We start from the raw sequence: 24341 nt of genomic DNA on the forward strand, positions 1-24341 counted from the left end.
GAGATGATACCTATTTTAGGCAGTTATTATGCTTTGTGAATATTCCACTTTATCGTGTCTACAGTGGTTTAGAATCTGATTTTTGTTTGTTTTAAATTGTGGCTGTACAAATATTCATATAGAATATCTACCAAGGTTACCAATAGCTGGCCTCATTGGCTCAGTTTCTTAATTTGAAAATGGGTGTTATAATACTTAATAGAATTATTGTGAGAATTAAATGAGTACTTGTGAGCGCAACACTTCTTAGTTACTACTGTTTTTATTATCATGTATGTATACTCCTAATGTCATGGAAGAAACTTTTTCATAAAATACCTCATCATAATGGTTATTTTGGGTTTTTGTTTGTTTTGTTTTGTTTTTGATACATAATCTGTCTACCTGAGCAGGAGAAAGTCATGTTTTTCTTTTAGATTGGAAGAATGCAGTTGATCATTTAACATGAGGATTTAGATAATAAACATTTAAAAATAAAGCAATTTCATATTTTATATGCTTTGTTACTTTTAGTTTTGTTATGTTTATTCTTTATAAAATGCTGTTTTAAAATTAACCTGATTAGTCAAAATTATATTTTGCCTTTCTTTTTTTTTTAAGATTTTATTTATTTATTTGACAGACGAAGGCCACAAGTGGGCAGAGACAAGCAGAGAGGGGGGGAAGCAGGTTCCCTACTGAGCAGAGAGCCTGATGCAGGGCTTGATCTCAGGACCCTGAGATCATGACCTGAGCCAAAGATAGAGGCTTAACACTGAGCCACCCGGGTGCCCCTGCCCCCCCCCTTTTTTTTAAATTTAAAAAAATGATTCCCAGCAGGGCGCCTGGGTGGCTCAGTGGGTTAAGCCACTACCTTCGGCTCGGGTCATGATCTCAGGGTTCTGGGGTTGAGTCCCGCATCAGGCGCTCTGCTCAGCAGGGGGCCTGCTTCCCTTCCTCTCTCTCTGCCTGCCTCTCTGCCTGCTTGTGATCTCTTTCTGTCAAATAAATAAATAAAATCTTTAAAAAAAAAATGATTCCCAGCAAATTCATTTTTTTGGTGTACTTTCATGGCTCTGAGGTTTCAGACTTCTGGTGAAGAATAAGTAGCACAGGGGCGCCTGGGTGGCTCAGTGGGTTAAAAAGCCTCTGCCTACGGCTTGGGTCATGATGCCAAGTCCTGGGATCGAGCCTCCCCCCACCACTCTCTGCTCAGCAGGGAGTCTGCTTCCCTCTCTCTCTGCCTGTCTCTCTGCTTTCTTGTGATCTCTGTCAAATAAATAAAAATCTTAAAAAAAAAAAAAAGAGTAAGTAGCACCTTGTTAGAAGAAAGCAGTGTTTCAGAAGTGTTTAAAAGTATTCCCTTTCTATATACACGTTCATATATCTGACTTTATGAAACCTTTTTTTTTTTTTAAAGATTTTATTTCTTTATTTTAGAGAGAGAGAGAGGGAGAGTATACAAATGGGGGGTGAGGAGGGGCAAGATCTTGGAGAGGGAGAAGCAGATTCCCCGGTGAGCAGGAAGCCCCATGTGGGGATGGGTCCTGGGACCCTGAGATCATGACCTGAGCTGAAGGCAGACCTTTAACCAACTGAGCCACCCAGGGGCCCCAAAACCCTTTTAAAACAAATCTTTTTGAGTGTCTTTTACTTGGACAAATTTATTTTAGGGGAAGGGCTGACCTCAAGAAGATAACAAAGTACTTTGGGGAGATTTCAGTTATTCTAATGAATATCTGTGTTAAGAGTCTTAAAGATTACTTATGGGTTAGGTAGTGTAATATATAAGAAAGGGGTCCTGTAATATGTAATTACTTCTTTTACTTCAGAAAAGACTAATTATATTAATATAATTGTTAGGTTCTTGTGTTTAGAGCAGTTTGGAAAAAATAATTGAGGTTAATTAGTTTTGTGAAATTTTATTAAGTTGTTGACCAGGCTTATTTTCTTTATCAGTCATCAAAATTAATATTGGAGTTGGGACTGTGGACAGAGTATTTGATATTTCTTAAGTGAGTATTTTTGGCTTCTAGAAATCTTTTAAATTTGTAAATAGAAATCTGAAGTACATTTAGTTTCCTGATCTTAATATTGTTGTGCTGTGGTATTAGAGCAATGTGATGTTTGTAAATTACTTTGGGAGAGTTTAAAAGTGTTTTTGAAAACAATAAGGATTTGAAAGATCAGGTAGAAAGCAAAGTAAGGTAACCCTGAATTATTTTGCTAGAGGAGTGGATTTTTTTTTGTATTATACCTTTATTATGTACTTATTTTATTTCATATTAGCTATTTACTTGTCTGTTTCCATCAATAATTTTAAACTTAACTGAAGATAGGGACCATATTTTACTTTTGTTTGTTTTCACTGTAGCACAGCCTGTCACATACATTCATTGCACACAGGTATGCTCAATACATATTTGCTGAATTGAGGTGGACTTCTTCAGAAGTGTACTCTTAATTGAATGATTTATTTATTTATTTTTTACTGCCTGTGGTTTTATTGGAAGGTGGTCTTTAAAAACTAAACACTTCTGTGATTATGGAAAGTAAATATGAGTAATTTTTGTAAGTAGGCTTTTGCTTATTTATGTGCATTAGATAAAGAAATGCTGCGGATAGGGGCGCCTGGGTGGCCCAGTGGGTAAAAGCCTCTGCCTCCGGCTTAGGTCATGATCCCAGGATCCTGGGCGGGGCAGGGAACCTGCTTCCTCCTCTCTCTGTGCTGCCTCTCTGTCTACTCGTGATCTCTGTCTGTCAAATAAATAAATAAAATTAAAAAAATATATACTGTGGATAACAGAAATCTTCATTAATTGGTAGACCTGCTTTGGGTACTAAATTGAACTTTTCCTATAAAACTTCTTTGGTACTGCAAGTATTTTGGCTGATTTGAGTTTTTATCTTATTTTTTTCTTATAAAAGTGCTTTCAAAGTAGCAAAGAAGTTAGGGACATAGGACTATTAACAAGAAAATGAGACTGAGTAATTGAGTCATTAGGTTAAAATGAAAATAATCATCACATTTCCTATATCACAGATGATATCATCAAATTGAATCGAAAGGAAGGAAAGAAGCAGAATTTTCCGAGACTAAATAGAAAACTCCAACAAAGTAGTGCCCGGCAATTCAGGATGAGAGTACGATGGGGACTCCAACAGAATTCTGGTAAGTTTTACAAGTAAGCTTTAATAAGGAGCTATTCCTTTGGGTCACAGAATGCTATTTTTAGGACATACTTAAAACATGGAGGAAATATGTTAGTACCCTCTGTGATTTGCATTTTTTCTACTCTCAGGTTTTTGTTTAATCTTGAAATCTGGTAAACATTTTAAGTTGCTTTAAGTAGGTGATAGCCCTGTTTCTTAAAAATATTTTTAAGGTACACTCAGTATATAAATAGTATAAATTATATTTAGGGCTACAGATTACAAAGGATTTTACATAGCATGAAGTTTTATCTCCTTCCCTGTTAGGTATTTCTTTAACAGTCTATCTGGTGGGTAATTACATAACTCCAGCATACATATATCTAGTGAATGAGCATACTACTTCATAAGACAACTCCATTATTGGAGACAACTCGATTTACTAGGAAGTTTTCTTAATTTGAATTAAATCTTTCCCAACTGTTAACTCTACATAGAGTTACAGGAAGCAAACTCTCTTTTCTTATAAGAGAACTTTTTAAGTATGTGGAGACAATTCTGCTTCGAAAATACTTTCAGATTCTTTTTATTATCATCTAAGGCTTTAGGATTTGTTAAATATTCCAGAGGTAACACTCAGAATTGGATGCCTCAGATGTGACCTAATGATCTTGGAACTCTTAGTTTGGGCAGTTTGGAGACTTACTTATTTACAGCCATCTTGTTCCAAAGTGGATTTAAGGTGGTAACAGAACCCTATTAATGACTCATTAATTTTTTTAGCAGTTATATCAGTGTTTTAGAATAAACCTTAACTCAAAAAACTCTAGCTCTTTTTTACACATGTAAAAAGTGTTTGATGAACTAGAGCCTAAGTTGACTTTTATCCTGTATGTTAAAAAGCATAAAAAACAATTATCTGTGGGCTGAGGATGATTATAACTAGTTCTATTATCTAATAGTTAATATGCCATCATACCCTCAAAATATGTCTGTAACTGAGGTTAGACCCTACACAAAATTTTATTGTTCTCTAATGTCTTTCTTTTTAAAAAAAAAAAAAAAAAGACGGGGCACCTGGGTGGCTCAGTGGGTTAAAGCCTCTGCTCAGGTCATGATCCCAGGGTCCTGGGATCAAGCCCCACATTGGGCTCTCTGCTCAGTGGGGAGCCTGCTTCTTCCTCTCTCCCTGCCTGCCTCTCTGCCTCCTTGTGATCTCTGTCAAATAAATAAATAAAATCTTTAAAAAAAAAAAGATTTATTCATTTGAGAGAGAGCATACATGTTCTGTGCATGCATGTGTGCACGTGAGTGATAGGAGGGGCAGAGGGAGAGAATCCCAGGCAGACTCCCTGCTGAGCACAGAGCCAGGTGCACAGCCCGACAAGGAACTCCACCCAAGGCTAAACCCCATGTCACATGAGATCATGACCTGAGCTGAAATCAAGAATTGGATGCTCAAGTGACGGAGTCCCCCCAGGCGCCCCTTCTCTAGTAATTTCTTGAACAGCTCAACATGAACAAGTAAATTTTGGAAAGATACTTAGCTATAGCAAATGAATGTTTAATCCCAGTGATTTATATTTAAAGATTCTTAAAACTTACTCAGAATACCATATTTTATACATGATTTGCTTTAAAATAATTTCAGAGTTCACAGAAGCCAGAAATATATTTGTTTACATTAGCCACATGTTAAATACATGATAAATACCCTGAACTGACCAGGTTCTTTGGGTACTTAGAGTTGTGATTCTTTACTTCAAGGAATTTCTAGTAACAGAGATAGGACAAAAAACATGGAGTTGAGAAATGTCATGAGAGAAATTCCAACAGTATTATAGGACTTCAGATAGAATTTTTACTAAGAAAATCAGTGGTGATTATGGATAAGGTGAAATAGGATCTGGTCCATGAAGGATCAGAAAAGCTTTCCTTTTATGGGGGTTATGATAAATGATACCTAGGGGCAGCTTAGGATCTTATAAGATTGAACTTGTGCTTGTTTGTTCTCCAGTTACATGTGGCAGAACACCTGCTTCTGTCACTGAATGTGCAGAGAGATGGAAGATTGTCTCAAACTCTGATTGGTTGAAAGTTCAGATTTCCACATTGTAATGTCAATGAGCATGTTAGCTTGAGGTAAAATAATACATAAGATAGATAGCCTTTAGCAGACTCTCAATAAATTATTTTTATTAATTTATTTATTTATCAAGTTTTTTTTTTTTTTAAGTAATCTCTGCACCCAACTTTGAGGCTTGAACTTACAACCCCGAGATCAAGAGTCCCATGTTCTACTGATTGAGCCAGCCAGGTGCCCCTTTGAGTAAATTATTTTTGATGGCTGAACAAAGAAGTGAATAAAATCTTAAAACTCTTGGCCCAAAATGTAATTTAGTTACTTACTTAAATATTTGTATAAACCTGAATATTCTTCAGTGGTAGAATAGTATACAGTTTTAGTTCTCAAAGTGTTGTCCAGGGATCCTGGGGAGTCCCCAACACTCAAGGGATTCACAAGGTCAAACTATTTTTATAATAGTACTAAGACATTAATTGGGTTTTCACTGTTATTCTCTCACAAATGTTTTCCAGAGTCTACATGACGTGTGATAATTAAATTGAATGCGGCATATATGAGAATCTAGCTGTGTAGACACCAAAGAGATTTGCAAAAGTACAGAACAGTGCTGGTTTTTTTTTTGGAAAGTAATTGTTCTTTTTCTTTAAAAATATGTTATTTGCCCTGTATTGGGTTTATTATTGCTTTAATGAAATAAATAGTTAAATGTTTTAGTTTTCATTTCTAGTATGATAATATCAATAAATATAAACCCACAGAAATAAAAATTCTGGAGTTCTCAATAACTAAGAGTATAAAGGAGTTCTGAGGGTGCCTGGTTGGCTCAGTCAGTTGAGCGGCTGCCTTTGGCTCAGGTCATAATCTCAGGGTCCTGGGATCCAGCCCCACATCAGGTTCCTTGCTCAGTGGGGAGTCTGCTTCTCCCTCTCTTTCTGCCCTTCCCCCTACTTGTGCACTGTCTTTCTCTTTCTCTCTCAAATAAACACATAAAATCTTTAAAAAAAAAAAAAAAAAAAAAAGAGGTCTTGAGACCAAAAAGTTTGAGGATGGGGTTTCTTTTAGAGGTAGAAGAGATTGGGGAATATTTGTATGTTGCTTTGGAAAGGAGCCAGTAATATTGCATTCACTTTGTGATTTGACATTTCCCCAAAACCCCTCAAATCTTTGTGTACGTGATCAGACTCCATAAACTACTGAGGCAAGTTGATAAGTATATGAGAGAAATTCACGAAGGGATTGGGGTAAGGATTAAAACGTAAAATGAAAATACCTGTCTCTAGTTTTTCATTGTCACACCTGTGGAGCTTTATAAACTAGACTGATGTTCTGGCTACACTCTGTTTTTACTGAAGCAGAATCTGCAGAAGTTGGGCCTAGGGATTTTATTTATTTATTTATTTATAAAAGATTTTATTTGTTTATTTGAGAGAGAGACAGTGAGAGAGCATGAGCGAGGAGAAGGTCAGAGAGAGAAGCAGACTCCCCATGGAGCTTGGAGCCCGATGGGGGACTCGATCCCGGGACTCCAGGATCATGACCTGAGCCGAAGGCAGTTGTCCAACCAATTGAATCACCCAGGCGTCCCTAGGGATTTTTTTTAAAGCTCCATACATGGTTCTGATACATGGCTAGGGTTAAACTGCTGCCCTAGTATAGCTGAAAAATGTGAAAGAAAGGGTCTTCATAGTGGTAGTAGTTGAAGTAATAAGAATGAAGATGCTCTGAAAAGACAGGAGAGAACTTTCTAGAGGGGCTGGAATGGATGAAAACTAAGAACAGGTGGGGCTTCTGGCTGGCTGAGTTCATAGAGCATGCTACTCTTTATCTTGGTGTTGTGAGTGCAAGCCCCATGTTGGGCATAGAGCTTACTTAAAAAAAACTAAGAAAGGACTTACTATATTAGATGATGTGTTTAGTACCCTATGATGCTTTTTAGAATATAAGACACAGGAGGTAAGTGGGGAGAGGGGAGAGAATTGGACAGTATGTATAGGTCTGTCTTTATGAAATGTGACACTGAAAGGGTGAAAAATAGAACCATTGCTAAAATTGAGGTACAGCTGGTGAAGTTTGTTTAAAGGTATAAAGGGAGGAAGGGGAAATGGATGATCTAAACTTGCTAGAAGGTAGAGAAGCCACTCATAGAAATAAAAGTGGAAAGGATAATGAGTATGGTAACAGTGACTACAGCAGTCAGAAATAGAAGGCAGTCAGGAATAGAATTCTATCTCTTACTTTCTCCTTTTAATCAGTTTCATTCTTTGTGAGACTTTTCTCATGAGTCTTTCTCATCTAAACTGAAAGCTTTGGTATAATAATGGATTCCTTCTTACTTTCATCTTTCTCTTTGCTAATTCATTCATTCTTTTGAAATAGTTTCAGATTTCTTTGTTCCACTCTGCATTTTTTATCATGTCACATTTGAGTACTATAGTAGCATCTGAAATGGTCTCATTGCCTTCTTTCTCCCTCTTTTTTTTTTTTTTGAGAGCTTAAAACAGAAGTTTATTATTTAAAAATATCATTTAAAACCAGAAGTAATTATTATAGTACATATTTGAAAAAAAAATAAGGAAGATTATTAATTCTTTTTTTTTTATTTTTTATTTTCTTTCTCCCTCTTTGATTCAAAGATATTGCTTCAAGACTGATGTAACTTGATCATGAATTCTTTGACCCCTCATTCCTTGTCACATACATTCTTTATCCCCACATGAAGCCCTCTGATTCGAGGACACAACATTCATTTATTTCTTATTCTTTTCCCTAGACTGTATCTCATTATGTTGTGGTTAACCATGTCTTTGTACTTGTAAGTTTATGTTTGTGTTCCTAATCAAATTTTGCTGTTTTATAATGCCTAGCTGAGAGCCCACGTTTTCTGTAATAATTGTTTTTTTCTCTTTGGAAATGTATCCTAGCTTATATTTTTTACCTTTTATTCTTTAGTTTTTATATTACAGTTTGGATAGTGTTCAGGTTTTGGAGCCACACTAACTTGCACCCAGATTGATGGCTGTGCCATTTTGTAACTGTGACATGTGGGTAGTTACTGTGCTTCACCTCACTTTGCATCTCCTAAAATGTTGTCATCAGCCCATCAAGTTCTTGTTTAAAGTACTCAGCATAGGGGCATCTGGGTGACTCAGTGGGTTAAAGCCTCTGCCTTGGGCTCAGGTCATGATCCCAGAGTCCTGGGATCGAGCCCCTTGTTGGGCTCCCTGCTTGGCGGAAAGCCTACTTCCCCCTCTCTCTCTCCCTGCCTGCCTCTCTGCCTGCTTGTGATCTCTGTCTGTCAAATAAATAAATAAAATCTTAAAAAAAAAAATAGCACAGTGTGTTAACAGAGTTAATGGTATCTGTTTCATATTTAATACAAATAAAAATAACAGTAGTTGTAGATTTAATTTAAGTATACAGGTTCCCTCAACATGCTTAATCTTTATTTGGTTTCAATTCTAGAAGGAAATCACACATAGAATAACAATAATTTGGTTTCAAAGGGCACCTGGCTGGCTCAGTCAGAAGAGTCTGTGACGCTTGATCTCAGGGTCATGAGTTCGAGCCCCACATTGGGTGTAGAGATTACTTAAATAAATAAAACTTTTAAAAAACCCAGTAATTTGATTTTACAGTTTAAAAAGTTGTGTCTTTATTGCTTTTCCTCTGGTTATAAAAGTAATCCGTACTTTAGGACTGAGGCAGAGTACCCAACAAGGGAACAAATCTGGAAGAACTCTGTCACACCAAGTTGCTGTTCTGGTGGAACTCACTAGGAAGCCACCTGTGGAGGTGATGCAACTTAAATTCAATGAAGGATGAGTAGGGCCAGAACTAGTGATGGCTAGGACTAGATCCAGACAGATGCCTAGGGCCCAGCATTTAAGGTGTAATTCACACTTAGATTTTGTGCCTTTAGTGCTTCTTGTGCCTCACCAGTCTCACTTACAGGGGAGGAATAATAACTGCCACTAGGTGTTCTGTGCCCTAGAATAAGTCTTTGAGGGGTGCACTGGAAACTGAAAGAAAAAAATCCTTTCTCTAGAGTCTCTCCAGTGCCCTCTATTTAGAAAACTTAACATTGTGCCCGCTGATAAGAGAAATGTTCCTATAATAGAAGCAGGGCAGTAAAGAGTGAATTGGGAGCTGAAGGGCAGTAAATTGGTAAATGGTTCAGCCATTAAAACAAGTTTTCCTGTCTTGTTGAACTCCGTTCTCAAAATACGCACACTACACAAAAGCATTCTGGAGTTAGGTTAAGTTTGGGAATACATATCCTATTATCCCCAACTTAGAGATGGAACACACACATTAGTCCTAAGAAATCCTATAGTAAAGAAAGCCAGTTGTTGTTGTTGTTTTTCCATTTGGCTGTGAAACTTCTCCCTTAGAAGACCTGTTACATATTGCAGGTGTGTCGTACTATACAGGATACCATTCTAAAGACATTCCCTCCCAAAATTAGAATTCCAAAATAGAAGTGCACAGGGCATCTGGGTTGCTCAGTTGGTTAAGCCTTTAGTTCAGGTCATAATCCTGGGGTCCTGGGATTGAGTCCTTCATTGGCCTGCTTGCTGAGTGGGGAGTCTGCTTCTCTGTTTCCTTCTGCCTGCAGCTTTCTCTGCTTGTGTTCTCTCTCTGTCAAATAAATAGATAAAATCTTAAGAAAAAAATAAAAATAAAAGTGCCCAATACCACAATTGTTACTTAGTATGGTTCTCTGGAACTTCTGGCCATTGCATTAAGAAATAGAAGAATTTGGGGTGCAATTAGAAAAAAGACTATCATTTGTAGGTGATAACAGTTGTTGCTCAGTAATCCCAAGAAAATAATTCACTTTTCCCCCAAGAAAATAATTTGAAAGACCATAGAACTAAAAATAAGTTCAGTGCGGGGCTCCTGGGTGGCTCAGTCATTGAGTACCTGCCTTTAGCTCAGGTCATGATCCTAGGGTCCTGGGATCAAGCCCTGCATCCGGCTTCCTGCTCTGTGGGAAGCCTCCTTCTCCCTCTCCCACTCCCCTGCTTGTGTTCCGTCTCTTGCTGTCTCTCTCTCTGTCAAATAAATAAAATCTTAAAAAAAATAATAAGTTCAGTGGGATGGCTGATTAAAAGATATTAATTAAAAACTTAATATCTCTTGGTATCCCAGGAATGACAATATGAAAATTATTGTTAGAAAAGGGGTCTTTTTGTGATTGACAACAAAATACATAAAGTACATAGTAATAAACTCAAGAAAGACACAAGACTTACGTGAGGAAAAGTTTAAAGCTTTACTGAGTTTAGTGATGAGAAGACTTGAATAAAGTGGCAAGACATACTTTGTTCATGAATATTGTAAAGATATTAATTATAAATTTAATAAAATTCTTTCCAAGTATCAAAAGATATTGGGGCATCTGGGTGGCTCAGTTGCTTGGGTGTCTGCCTTCGCTCAGGTCATGATCCCAGGTCCTTGGGACTGAGTCATGCATTGGATTCCTTGCTCAGTGGGGAACCTGCTTCTCCCTCTTCCTCTGTCTGCTCCCACTGGTTGTTCTGTCTCTCCCTCAAATAAATAAATAAAATCTTTAAAAAAAAACTATCAGGGACGCCTGGGTGGCTCAGTTGGTTGGACGACTGCCTTCAGCTCAGGTCATGATCCTGGAGTCCGGGGATCGAGTCCCGCATCGGGCTCCCAGCTCCATGGGGAGTCTGCTTCTCTCTCTGACCTTCTCCTCGTTAATGCTCTCTCTCAGTGTCTCTCTCTCAAGTAAATAAATAAAATCTTTAAAAAAAAAAAAAAAACTATCAAAGGATATTAAAACTTGACCCCAGGAAACCTGCTTATGACATGACAGTTCATGGATGGTAGAATAGCAGTAGCCAAAAACACATGGAAAATGTTCATTCTCAATAGTGAACTACCAAAGAAGACAAGATTTTTTTTTTTTTCAAATACTAAGTGAGAAAGATTAAAAAGAACATTCAGCATTGTCAATGATGTGGAAAAAGTTGGCACCCTTATGTTCCTGGTAATATGAATAAATATAGTCATTCTAAAGAAGATTTTTTACTACATGAACCAAATTCCTTAATTTGTTTTACTATTTGATATAGCATTTCAACTTCTAGAAATTTATATCTTGAAGAAATGATCGGATGTGTATGAAAATATTACCTCTGGAAATCTAAAGAGATGTAAATTTGACTTGCTATATAGTATTGATTAAATGTATGTCCTTCTCGGGGCACCTGGGTGGCTCAGTGAGTTAAAGCCTCTGCCTTCGGCTCAGGTCATGATCCCAGGGTCCTGGGATCGAGCCCCACATCGGGCTCTCCGCTCAGCAGGGAGCCTGCTTCCCTTCCTCTCTCTCTGCCTGCCTCTCTGCCTACTTGTGATCTCTGTTAAATAAATATATAAAATCTTTTTAAAAAAATTTAAAAATTAAAAAAATTTTAAAAATAAACATGTCCTTGTAACAATGTTCTTAGTGCATATTATTGATACTTTGCAACTCTGTAAAGTCAGAGGTAAATTTATATATAATTGATAAAGTAGGGTTTTTGAAATTGTCCAGTAGAAAAAATAATCCTGAAAATCATGCTCCCTCCACCCCCGTAAGACATTTACCGGTTTTGTGTCTTCTTATAGCTATCTTATTTAAATTCTGCCACTGAATATAAAATCCTTTGGAACTGGATTCGTTTCCCTGCTATGCTTTTATTAATGAGTTAAATAAAAGTCTGTTGCATCTTCACCTCCCCCCAAAAATGTTATTTATAATAATTTAATATTAGAAGTAATTGAAGTGGTCATTGTGAGGTTTTTAGATCAAGTAAGGCACATTAAAAAATAATACAATGAGGGGAGCCTGTTGGCTGGCTTAGTTTGTAGAGCATGTGACTCTTGATCTCAGGGTCGTGAGTTCAAGCTCCTCATTGGGCTTGGAGCCTGCTTAAAAAAATAATACAATGAAAGAATATTAAAAACATGGGATAATATTTACAATGCAGTGTTAATGCACACTACAAAATAATACATAGACTATGAAGTATTGTTGCCAGGAAGATCGATGTAGTACCTTCTAGACGGTACTACAAAATTGTGAATTAGCTCCGTGATAGTCTTTTGAGTTGCTTAAAAAATAGTTGAAACTGAAAACATTAATTTTTTAAATGTGTAGGAGTAAAAGAAAAGACTAGCAAGAGCTGGAATGTTAGTGGTTGTCCCAAGATGGTGGGATAATGGGTGACTTTTATTTTCATTTGTACTTTATATTAAGATTTCTGCAATGGGGGCACCTGGGTGGCTCAGTGGATAAAGCCACTGCCTTCGGCTCAGGTCATGATCTCAGGGTCCTGGGATCGAGTCCCGCATCGGGCTCTCTGCTCAGCGGGGAGCCTGCTTCCTCCTCTCTCTCTCTCTCTCTCTCTGCCTGCCTCTCTGCTTACTTGTGATCTCTGTCTGTCAAATAAAATAAATAAAATCTTTAAAAAAAAAAAAAGATTTCTGCAATGAACATGTTCGTTTTTTCGTAATTAGAAAATACTTAGGGGCACCTGGGTGGCTCATTCAGTTAAGCAGCTGCCTTTTTGGCTCAGGTCATGTTCCAGGACCCTAGGATAGAACCACTCTTCAGGCTCCCTGCTCAGTGGGGAGTCTGTTTCTCCCTCTCTCCCCTGTTCTCTCTCTGGCTGTCTCTCTCTCTCTCTCAAATAAATAAGTAAAATCTTTAAATAATATATTAAAATAAATAAAATATACAGTGGAAAGACAAAGTCAAGTTGTGTGGCGTGGCACAGAGATTAAGTTATATTCATTGGAACTCAATAGGGTCTTTAGCAAAAGTAGTTTAAATACAGTAGAAATGAAAATAAGCCAGATTGCAACATAGTAAATGGGTTATGAGATAGTGACCCACTCAAGTTCAGTGTCCTTCAATAGAAGTAAAATGTGAGCCACATATGAATAATATATTTTATTTAATGCTGTATATCCAAAATATCTTTGTAGCATATAATAAATACAAAGTTATTAGTGAAATACTGTACCTTTTTATTACATCTTAATTCAGACTAGTCATATTTCAAGTATTTGGTAAGTGTGGACACCACATTGCACAGGGAAAGTTGTTCAATGAGAAAATAACGCAAGAGAGAGGGTAGCTACCAGGGAGACAGGAGAATCTTATAGTCCTTTGCCGTCCATTACACCAACAGAACCCTTGCTGGTGCAGTTTATTACCTCTTTAAAAATGAAATATGTAATTTCAAAAGAAGTACTTGTAAATAATGCAATAATATCATATAATAGTGATATAAGAAATATAAATAATAAATGAAAAATAAAACCCTCGTACCTCCACTCTGCTTAAGAAATAGAATACCCTATGACCTGTGTGCCCTTCAATTGCATTCTTAGATTGATTTTTTTTTTTTTCCAAACCTACAGGTTTTGGCAAGAATAGTCTGAGCCGTAGAGGAAGAGTAATGCCTGGAAAGAGACGTCCTTATGGAGTTATCACTGGCCTTGCAGCTAGGAAAGCAACTGGAATTCGAAAAGGAATTAGTCCTATGAATCGACCACCTCTAAGTGATAAGGTAGGATGATGGCTTAATCCTGCATCAGGTACCCCTTCCCTTTAGTTGTATTAATATTTCTGTGAATGAGTACAATGTTTCCTTGAGAGAGTATTTCATTTGAATATTTTGATTTTTTTAATGAAGTGCTTTGGATCTTATGTAAAAAATTAAATCATTATCATTCATGAAGAATACCTAAATTTCCATGTTCTTACATAAAATCAATGTGAAATTTTTTATAGGTTTCTGATTTCCTTTGCCTGTGTGTGTTTGTGTATGTACAGTTTTTAACAGGTTATTGAGGTATAATTTTATACTATAAAATGCATCTTTTTAAGTGTATAATTCGGTGAATTTTAGAAAATTTACAGAGTTCTACAATTATCACAACTATCTAACCTTACAACAGTTCTGTCACTCTAAAAAGAAATCTCATGTCCATTTGTAGTCATACCTCATCATTTGCCTCAGGCAACCATTAATGTACGTTCTGTAGGTTTTCTATAAATTTGTCTTTTCTGCACATTTCATATAAAGGGAATCATATGACAATATGTGATCTGGCATTTAGTTATGATGTTTTCCTTTTTGTATTACTGTATAATACTCTGTTTTATGGATATCATATTTTGTTTATTCATTCACTAGTTGCTGGACATTTTGGTTATTTCCAGTTTGGGGTATTGTGAATAATGTGGCTGTGAATGTAAGTAAGTCTGTATGGTCATAGGTTTTTATTTCTTTGGGATAGATATCAATTTTTAATTAGATTCCAATGGTTTACCCATTGTAAGTTAACTAATTTTCAAATTTTTTTTTTAAGATTTTATTTATTTATTTGACAGAGAACACAAGTAGGCAGAGAAGCAGGCAGAGAGAGAGAGAGAGAGAGAGAGAAGAGCAGGCTCCCCACTGAGCAGAGAGCCCGATGCGGGGCTCGATCCCAGGCCCTGGGATCATGATCTGAACTGAAGGCAGAGGCTTTAACCCACTGAGTCACCCAGGTGCCCTTACTTTTCAAATTTTAAGTGAAGGTTTATTTACTTCTCAATGAGTAATTTTTGAATTGGCTGAAGCATTCCTTCAGATAGTTTCACAAGTATTTTTTCTTCAATTCTTAAGTTTAGTAAGTCCAAGCCACCAAGGATGTCCATGTTCTGCTCTTCTGTTTTTTAATTTTTTTGGTTTCTCTGATCATGCAGGTGTAATACATACTTGTAAAAAAAATTCAGGACCTCATTCTTTATATTATTTTTAATGTGCATATTCTGGTTAAGAACCACAACTGTCTTAGATTCCATAACTTTTCAGTTCTGCCACCACCAGCAATCGTTTTTGCCTCTAAAACTTTTATCACACAGTTTACTAATTTGTTAAAAATAGGAAAACGTTAATGAGATATGGATACTGGAAGGGAGGTTGGGTTTAACTGCTATCTAATTACTTTTACCCAGTAAAAATATTAAATTACTACATGTGGTCTTTTGAGTTGTTAGAAAATAGTGAAAATTGAAAATGTTAATTATAGAATGTAAGAATGTACTGAATAGTAAGATCTATTTATTCATAGTTGAATGATTTTGGCAAAGGTAAAGTTTGAAAAGTGCTGTTTCTTAAAACCCTTTCCTCAGCCTGAATAAGATTAATAGTCTGATTAGGATAAAATACAGTACTTGTGAAGCAGATTATTTTCTAGCAAATTAGAAACCTTTTTCCATATAAATAACTTAGTATCTTTTTCTATTCTTTAAACAAGTTACCATAATAGCTTAATTGGCCTTGAATTGTTATATGTACTTAGGAATTTTACACCTTAAAAAAGTTCTGACGATAATTAGATGTTGTTACTTTATCTCTCATTTTCCATAGCTTATGTGAATTAGCGAGATATTATTTTGATAAAAATACATTTTTAAAAAGATTATTTATTTGACAGAGAGAGAGAGAGATCACAAGTAGGCAGAGAGAGAGGCAGAGAGATAGGGGGAAGCAGGCTCCCCGCTGAGCAGAGAGCCCGATTGGGGCTCGATCCCAGGACCCTGGGATCATGACCCAAGCCGAAGGCAGAGGCTTTAACCTACTGAACCACCCAGGTGCCCCAAAAATACATTTTCTATCTGTGAAGGGAATGACTGGGAAGATAGCCTACCATTTATGTAACTAGTATTTACTGAGAGCAAGTAGCTGTGCCAACAGGGGAATGGTTGTCTCCAGTAATGAATTTTTTTTTCTCTTTGTTGTTTAGAGTCAATTAAAAATAACCCATCAGGTTAAAGTTGTGTTTATGTTCTTTAGAGGTTTTTCCAGTGATATATATAATTTCGTCAGTATCAATTCTATAACTTTTTTCTGTTTGATTCAGAATTTCCCAAAGCTTGAAGAGTATGTTATGTTCCATAGAACTTTATTTTCCCCATAGAACTTTAAAAAAATGTTTTTTAAATTTTTTTAATTTTAAAAATATTTTATTTATTTATTTGAGAGAGAGAGAGAAAACACGTAAGCATGGGGGAGAGGCAGAGAGAGAGGGAGAGGGAGAAGCAGACTCCCCACTGAACAAGGAGCCTGATGCGGGACTTGATCCCAGGACCTGGGGATCATGACCTGAGCTGAAGGCAGACACTTAACCAACTGAGCAACCCAGTTGTATTTTGTATTACTTTTAACTTGACTTTGGTAATAGTAAACCATTTAGTACTAATGTCAACTTAAAAAGTTTTGTTGCTGGGGTGCCTGGGTGGCTCATTGGGTTAAGCTGCTGCCTTCAGCTTGGGTCATGATCTCAGGGTCCTGGGATTGAGTCCTGCGTCAGGCTCTCTGCTCAGCAGGGAGCCTGTTTCCCCCCTCTCTTTCTGCCTGCCTCTCTACCTACTTGTGATCTGTGTGTGTGTGTATGTCAAATAAATACATAAAATCTTAAAAAAAAAAAGTTGTGTTGCTGTTGTGTATATATAGAAGCTATTTCCCACTAATGGGATTTTTTTTTTTTTAAAGATTTTATATATTTATTTGACAGATCACAAGTACACAAGTAGGCAGAGAGAGAGGGGGAAGCAGGTTCTCCGCTGAGCAGAGAGCCTGATGCGGGGCTTGATCCCAGGACTCTGAGATCCTGACCCGAGCCAAAGGCAGTGGCTTAACCCATTGAGCTACCCAGGCACCCCATAATGGGTGGTTTTAATCACTTGTCTGGTTTTAATAGTAAAAATAAATGTCTCCATACTATGGAATTCTATTTAGCAATAAAAAAGGAATACATCAATGTATATGACAGCACAGATACACCTCAAAACATCATGCTAAGCAAAAGGAAAACATAGTACTATGTTCTGTATGATTCCATTTATTTGAAATTGTAGAAAAGGCTAAACTGTAGTGACAGATCAGTCATTGCCTTGTGGGGAGTAAGGTCATGGAAGGGAATTGACTGCAGAGGGGCACAAGGAAGTGTTTTAGGATGAGTGCAGTATTCTATATCTTGATTTTGATGTCATTACATGATTATATGTAATAACTCAAATTCATCAAATTGTACACCTAAAATTTTACTGTATGTTAAATAATGCCTTGGTAAAATTGACATAAAATTTAAATACCTTAAAGTTTTTCCACTCAAGGTATAATTTTTTATATCAAAATTATTGTGAAAGAAAAACTTACCTTTTCACTTTTATTTATTTATTTATGTATTTATATTTATCCATTTGGGAGAAAGAGAGCACAAGCAGGGAGAGAGAGAGAGAAGTGGACTCCCCACTGAGCTGGGACATGGGGATCATGATCTGAGCCGAAGGCACACGCTCAACTGACTGAGCCACCTAGGTGCCACCCCCCTTACACTTTAAAAAAACACATTTATGCATATATACAAACGTTAGATCCATGGAATATGTTCGGCATGTATTAATGGATTGTTATTATCTTAGTCTGTGTTTTTATCATTTAATTAATGTGATTGGGTACTGACTATGTCCTAGATGTAAGGAATTCTGCAGTAGCTCAGTAGAAAATCCCTCATGGAGAGCTGAGATAAACATTAAATAAATTATCATACAAATAACTGGTTTAATATGGGAGGTACTTTGAAGGAAGAAAACATGTGACAGCAGCATAGAGGGAACTTACATTTACCCATAAAATGATACTTGGTGTTATTATTAAAGACAGAATACAAAGTTTGAAATGGGTTATTAGTCTAATTTCCTAACATTTCCTCTATACTCTTGATATTCTTTATCCTTGACTTTACATTTACTTCTTTTCCAAATGTTCATGAAAATGAAGACTTACAATTTTTATGTTTTTTTAGTCAGTTGATGTTTTTGAAATACAATAAAGTAATCTAGATTAAGTTTAAGATACTGTTTAATAGGTTGCCTGCGTCTGCCTTCAGCTCAGGTTATGGTTCCAAGGTCCTGGGATCGAGTCCCACGTTGGGCTCCCTGCTTGGCAGGAAGCCTGCTTCTCCCACTCCCTCTGCTTGTGTTCCTCTCTGGCTGTGTTTCTCTGTCAAATAAATAAATAAAATCTTTAGGAAAAAAAGAGAACAGTTTGTATTGCCAAGAACTTTTTGAAAAGTCATGGAAAATATGACAGTCTGAATTAGGCTTTAATGCTGGATTGAATTTATATAGGTAAGGGAGAAAAAGTGTACATTTCACGTGCCTATTTTCTTGATTCCTTTTTTTCCTTGTAACTCTCTACTCAGACTTCTTTGCTGTCATAACCGCCTTTTTTCACACATTTGTTTTGGAACTTGGCCCTCTTATCCGTCACTTGGTAATCAAAAATCATGTTTATATAAGTGATTCCTTAATTTATGTTTCTGGCTTCCTGATTCTTCTCTTGAGCTCTAGGGCTATGTTTCCCTGTGCATCCCCCAGAATACCTAAGTGAACATATCCAAAATAGAAAAAAGGATTCTTCTTTTGCTGAAAGTATTTTAAGTATGGATGTGGTTGCTATCTTTTTAGTCCCTTAGACTGGAGATTTTCAAGTCATTTTAGCTTCTCTAATAACGTGCACATCTCAGCAGTCTCTGTTTATTCTGCTTCAGAAATGTTTATTGTAGTAGGGTGTATAGCAAAAAGCAATCTCTTAACATAGTTTTTTGCCTTCTGAAAGAATATAGAACGATATTTTCCAGCATTAAAAAGGAAGGCCAGCCTTCTGAGACAAAATGAAGTACAGAGAAAAGCAGTTGCAGTTCTCAAGAGACCTAACCAGTTAAATAGAAAGTAAGTACTCAAATATGGTAATACTGTGCTATCCTGAATAAATAAAGATAACACTTTATGCACCTAAATGATCAAATGAATATATTTGTAGTGGTCATTTTCAAGACACATATTTGGGATGTCTCTTTGAACATCCAACGTGGAAGCATTCAGTAATGGCTTTCTTATTTCTTAGACCCACTATTATTGATGAATTTAACAAATTATAAACTTAAGCATCTGTCTGCTTTAATATCTCTGTTTGCATATAGAATAAAATTATAAAATTGATTGTTAGGTAAAAACAACTCTGCAGGAATTATTCAAAATTGGGAATTCTAAAAGTTAAAATTGCTGTTTGGTCTCAAGCACTCTTAAGAGAACAATGTACTTGTTGAAAAAGCAAACTACAAAGAATTTTTCATGAATGCTTCTTAAGCTGAATTTTTAAAAAAGTAATCTTGATGTGTAATGTGGCGCTCTCAATCACAACCCAAGCAAGATAAAGAGTTAACATGCTCTATTGAGCCAACCAGGCCCTCCATAGCTGAGATTATTATGTTAAATGGAAAGCATAACAGAAACTTAAAAATGTGACCTATTGTTATGACATTCTGTTTTCTGTAAGTATAAAATGGGCAGAAAGGAAGTTGATAAACTGAAGTGTCTATATTATTTTAGTTTCAAATACCACTTATTCATCTCTTGTGGAAGATAATTCAAAAACAAAAACTAAGTAAAGTGGAATGGCTGGAGTTTCAGTTTCACTTAACTACCGTCTCTTTTTCTTTTGAGAATCATTTGGTGTAGTAGCTTTTGGAAAATGGTAACTTCTTAAATAAGAACTTGTCCGTTACATGAGGCATTAATGACCCATGTTAATTGTGCTAGCTAGGAAAATTTGAGTCTCTCTAAAACTGGAGATAAGACTAGGCAGTCTGTTAAGTGTTTATAAAAAATACATACTAGATAAATACGAAAAATTTGTTCTCTCATATTTTACTGACCTCACATAGAGATTAGAAGGGAATTGGTGAAAGTCAAGTCAAACATAATTGAGAGTACATTGCCTTGTGTGAAAGAGCAAGCAGTGGAAGACTAAGTTTCTGTGTGATTTATATTAATATATAAAGGTTTCTGAGGGAGAATGGAAAACTATAGTTGTTATTTTTCAAGATTTTCTCTTTACTTTTGGGTTTCAGCAGTTGACTATGATATACCTAGCTGTGATTTTCTTTTTACTAATCCTGTAAATAAATCTGTACATATGTTTTTCAGCAAATTTAAGAAATAGCATTAAAAATGTTATTTTTAATGTCTTCAGAAGAGATATTCTATGTTGGAATATTCAGAATTAACTAGGTTGTTATGTAGCATGCTACAGAAAGATATTTAAAAATTGAATCTCAATAGCTTTATATAAATAAGAAAATAATTCAGAGTCTTTATGTTTAGTATACCTCAAATGTCCAACCTATGAATTTAACTATTTTTGCTTATTTTTTCTCAGGATGTTTGAGAGTTATTAAATGACTGAGACTATTCACTATGTGTGTGTTTTTGTTGCAGAAATAACATTCCAGCCAATTTTACCAGGAGTGGAAATAAATTAAGTCATCAGAAAGATACTCGTCAGGCAACTTTTCTTTTCAGAAGAGGCCTAAAGGTATTTAAAAAAAAACCCTTGCTGGTGCTTTCTTTTTACTCAAGGGATCTTGAACATCTTCCTTTAGTAATAATCCTCAATCATAGGATTGAATAATCCTCAATCATAGCCCCTGGTTGAGGTGTAGGGGTTGGGTTTGGGATATGGAGACTGTGACATTAGATTAGTTCTTTTGGTTGTTTATTTTTTCTTTTCTCTCTCTTGTTGTCATCAGTAGCAGCATCTTAGGAGTTTAAGGTGCTACTTAGGTATAAATTTGTTTTACCACTTGTTCTGATATAGGAACCCCAACAAAGAGGTATTGCCAGAATAGTCACATGCCTCTCTTGCATTCATACACACACCACACTGGGTTATAAAGTTACAGAGCAGGATTGCTTTTTGGATTCAAATCCTCTGCTTTCTATGGGATCTACTGCTTTTTTTTTCCCCTTCAGGTTCAGGCCCAGTTGAACACAGAACAACTGCTAGACGATGTAGTAGCAAAGAGAACTCGTCAGTAAGTTTCAATTTGTTTTTCAAGATGTCATTTCAAAATTCCCAGAATACTAGCAACCCAGAAATTAAATGAGACCAAAAGTGTATTAACCCTTGACCTGAAATAGATGAATCCATTTTGTTCTTTGTTTTTTTCCCCTAAGAGCCTTTTATATTTTCACATGTCCATGTTATGAGTTTTAACAACAAATACATCACTCTATTTAAAAAAAAAAAATGACCTATTCCATTTTAATGAAATAGATCTTTATTATCTGTAACTGCCTTTATATAAGTGAACCTATTCAGGGAATAAATATAAGAAAACCCAATAGAGATTTTAGAAAACTTGTAAACCTTTAATTTTATAATAGGATGTTTTTCCTCCTCACATATTCTTTTTTTATCCCCAACCCCATAAAAATTTTTTAAAAATACATTTTTTGTCTGTTAGAATTGCACTTCTGACGTGTGAGTTGTAATACTCTAATTCCATCAATAAGATCAGGTTTTGAGATTAAATTATTTGGAACTATGGCTACTTTTTGAAAAACAAAATGTATAAAACATGGTGTTAGTCCAGATGTGATGCCAGCTATAAATGAGCAGAGTGTAAGAAAAGAAACTGTTTGAACTTGGTGTTCACAATACTCTTTTGCATGGGAGTCATGACATTGGGAACCATAAGGAAAGAAATAATAATAAGCTGTTTGCTTCTGCAATGAACAATGCCTATATAATTGTAATAATATAAATGCTGTTTGTCTTGAATTTTTTTTTAAAGATTTTATTTATTTATTTGACAGAGAGAGAGAGATCACAAGTAGGCAGAGAGGCAGGCAGAGAGAGGAGGAAGCAGGCTCCCTGCTGAGTAGACAGCCCAATATGGGGCTCGATCCCAGGACCCAGGGATCATGACCTGACCCAAAGGCAGAGGCTTAACCCACTGAGCCACCCAGGCACCCCTGTTTTGAACTTTTGAGAATAAACCTGTAGGGGGAAAAAGCACATAATACTTTATTTGGTTAACAATATGGTGAAAGTGTCTGATTTTGAGTAACATAAATATAAAAGTAGAGCTGATAAAAAAAATAGGTGCAAAGTGGGAGAAGAGGTAGAAGGAAGGAGTAGAGGTACTACTGTTCTTTCATACAAAGTTGGGAGGGGATGGTGTTGAGAGAGATTAAAAGAAAGAGATTTAAGAAACTGAGAGAGATTTAAGTATTTATGAAGTTATAATGGAGGTAAAATAGTGATATATAGATATCAAAATGTTCATCTTGAACAGTGAACTGGAGGAACTAGCAAACAGTAAAAATAGGAAAGGTGAAAATTGCTGCCATTGGAGATCAGGAAAGGTATGCCTCTGGGGAGCAGTAAGTTGGGAGAGAAAACTGGGAACTGTTACTTTTCATTAGAATCTTTTCTGTATTTAATTTAATGTACATATATTTATTACACTGAAAAATACTTAACAAATTTAAGTGTCTGGTTCCTATACCCAAGATGCTGATTAATTATATTATTGTGGGGCTTAGTATTTTTTAAAAGCTAAGAAAAAGTGATATCTACTTTAAAATGCATGTTTTTATATGAAATACACTACAGGTTTTATAAACTTGCACTTCAATGAAGTTTTTGGTTTTTTGAAACTAGATGGCGGACTTCCACCACAAATGGAGGAATTTTGACTGTCTCTATTGATAATCCTGGAGCAGTGCAGTGTCCAGTGTAAGTCCTCCTTTTATTGTGCAGAAATTATAACCTCTCAGTTGTTACCTATTCAGTAGGTAATAGAAAAGTGTTGGACTTCTCATGATATCCAAGTTAAGATAAACTACGGCAAAGATAAAAGTAATACTTGTAGTACAGGGTGGAAATAGTATATTATAAAGTTAAAATTTTCTTGATTCCTGGTTCTGTAGCCCCAAAGTAGCCACTTTTAACAGTTTCGTGTTTTTATTAAAAAAAAAAAAAAAGGTGGTGCATATATACTAAGTAGTATATACATTTCTTTTTTATGTATAATGATAAATGAGGGAATGCTATATATGTATTTGCTATTTTCTCCTGTGTCTTTACTTTTCAGTACCTACAGATCTGCCTTCTTTTTAAAGACTTCCTCGTGTGTTCTTTTATCTGGATGACCTTAATTTAGTTAACCATTCCATTATGTTTATTGCATTATAAACTTTATAGGTTTGTTTTGAATTTCATCTCTTCAGCCATTTTAGTAAATGAAGAAAACAGAGGTTGAGTCCCCAATCATTCCAGATTGTTGAAAAGTTTATAATTCTACTTAAAGAGGTATTCTATGAGTGATTATAAATTTTAGTCTCTAGATTAGTCAAGAACCAGGTACAGTAGTACCCCCTTGTCTGTGATTTCACTTCTCATGGTTTCAGTTACCCAGTCAACCATGCTCTGGAAACAGATGGTCCTCTTTTTGATGTATTGTCAGAAGGTCAGTAGTAGCCTGACAACTACAGCACAATTCCTACATTAATCACCTCACTTCATCTCATCATTTAGGCATTTTATCATCTCACATGGTGAGTACAATAACATTTTGAATGAGGAGAACATTTTGAGAGACCATTTTCATACAACTTTTATTACAGTATATTGCTACAGTTCTTTTTTATTATTAGTTATTGTTAATCTCACACCATTCCTAATTTATAAATTAAGCTTTATCATAGGTATGTATGTATAGGAAAAAACATACAGTATGTGTAGGGGTTCAGTACTATCTGCAGTTTCAGGTATCTGCCAGTGGGGGTGAGGGGCAGTTCAGGAATGTATACCCTATGGAAAAGGGAGGACTGGTGTACTTTTTTGAGAACACAGAATAGCCCTATCCATTGGAACATGTGTACAAATCAAGATGTCTTATGTACCAGATAATTTATTTTTCTGTTTTTGATTATTAAGCTTATCTGATTTCATACTAACTTTTTTCCTAACAGAACTCAGAAACCACGGTTAACTCGTGCTGCTGTACCCTCATTCTTGACAAAACGGGAACAATCTGATGTAAAGAAAGTCCCTAAAGGTGTCCCCTTACAATTTGACATAAATAGTGTTGGAAAACAGGTAAATTTTTTTGTTAGTTTGTATTTCTGTGGGCCATTGATTGAGAATATCTTTTTTTTTTTTTTTAGAGGTTTTTTTTTTTTTTTTTTTTTAAGATTTTA

General features: G+C 35.8%; 1 protein-coding gene across 1 annotated transcript in view; it reads left to right on the forward strand.

The window, feature by feature from the left end:
* Positions 1 to 24341, forward strand: part of FYTTD1 (forty-two-three domain containing 1) — a 32494-nt gene that overhangs the window by 2777 nt on the left and 5376 nt on the right. The window contains exons 2-8 of the mRNA XM_004745373.3: positions 3023 to 3151; positions 13655 to 13803; positions 18910 to 19022; positions 20571 to 20667; positions 21105 to 21166; positions 22801 to 22875; positions 24114 to 24240. Coding sequence (XP_004745430.1) covers positions 3023 to 3151; positions 13655 to 13803; positions 18910 to 19022; positions 20571 to 20667; positions 21105 to 21166; positions 22801 to 22875; positions 24114 to 24240 — 752 coding nt within the window. The remainder of the gene's footprint in view (positions 1 to 3022; positions 3152 to 13654; positions 13804 to 18909; positions 19023 to 20570; positions 20668 to 21104; positions 21167 to 22800; positions 22876 to 24113; positions 24241 to 24341) is intronic.

The sequence above is a fragment of the Mustela putorius genome, unplaced genomic scaffold (genome assembly GCF_011764305.1).
Source record: "Mustela putorius furo isolate JIRA1106 unplaced genomic scaffold, ASM1176430v1.1 tig00003834_pilon_pilon_pilon, whole genome shotgun sequence".
In the NCBI taxonomy this organism is placed as follows: Eukaryota; Metazoa; Chordata; class Mammalia; order Carnivora; family Mustelidae; genus Mustela; species Mustela putorius.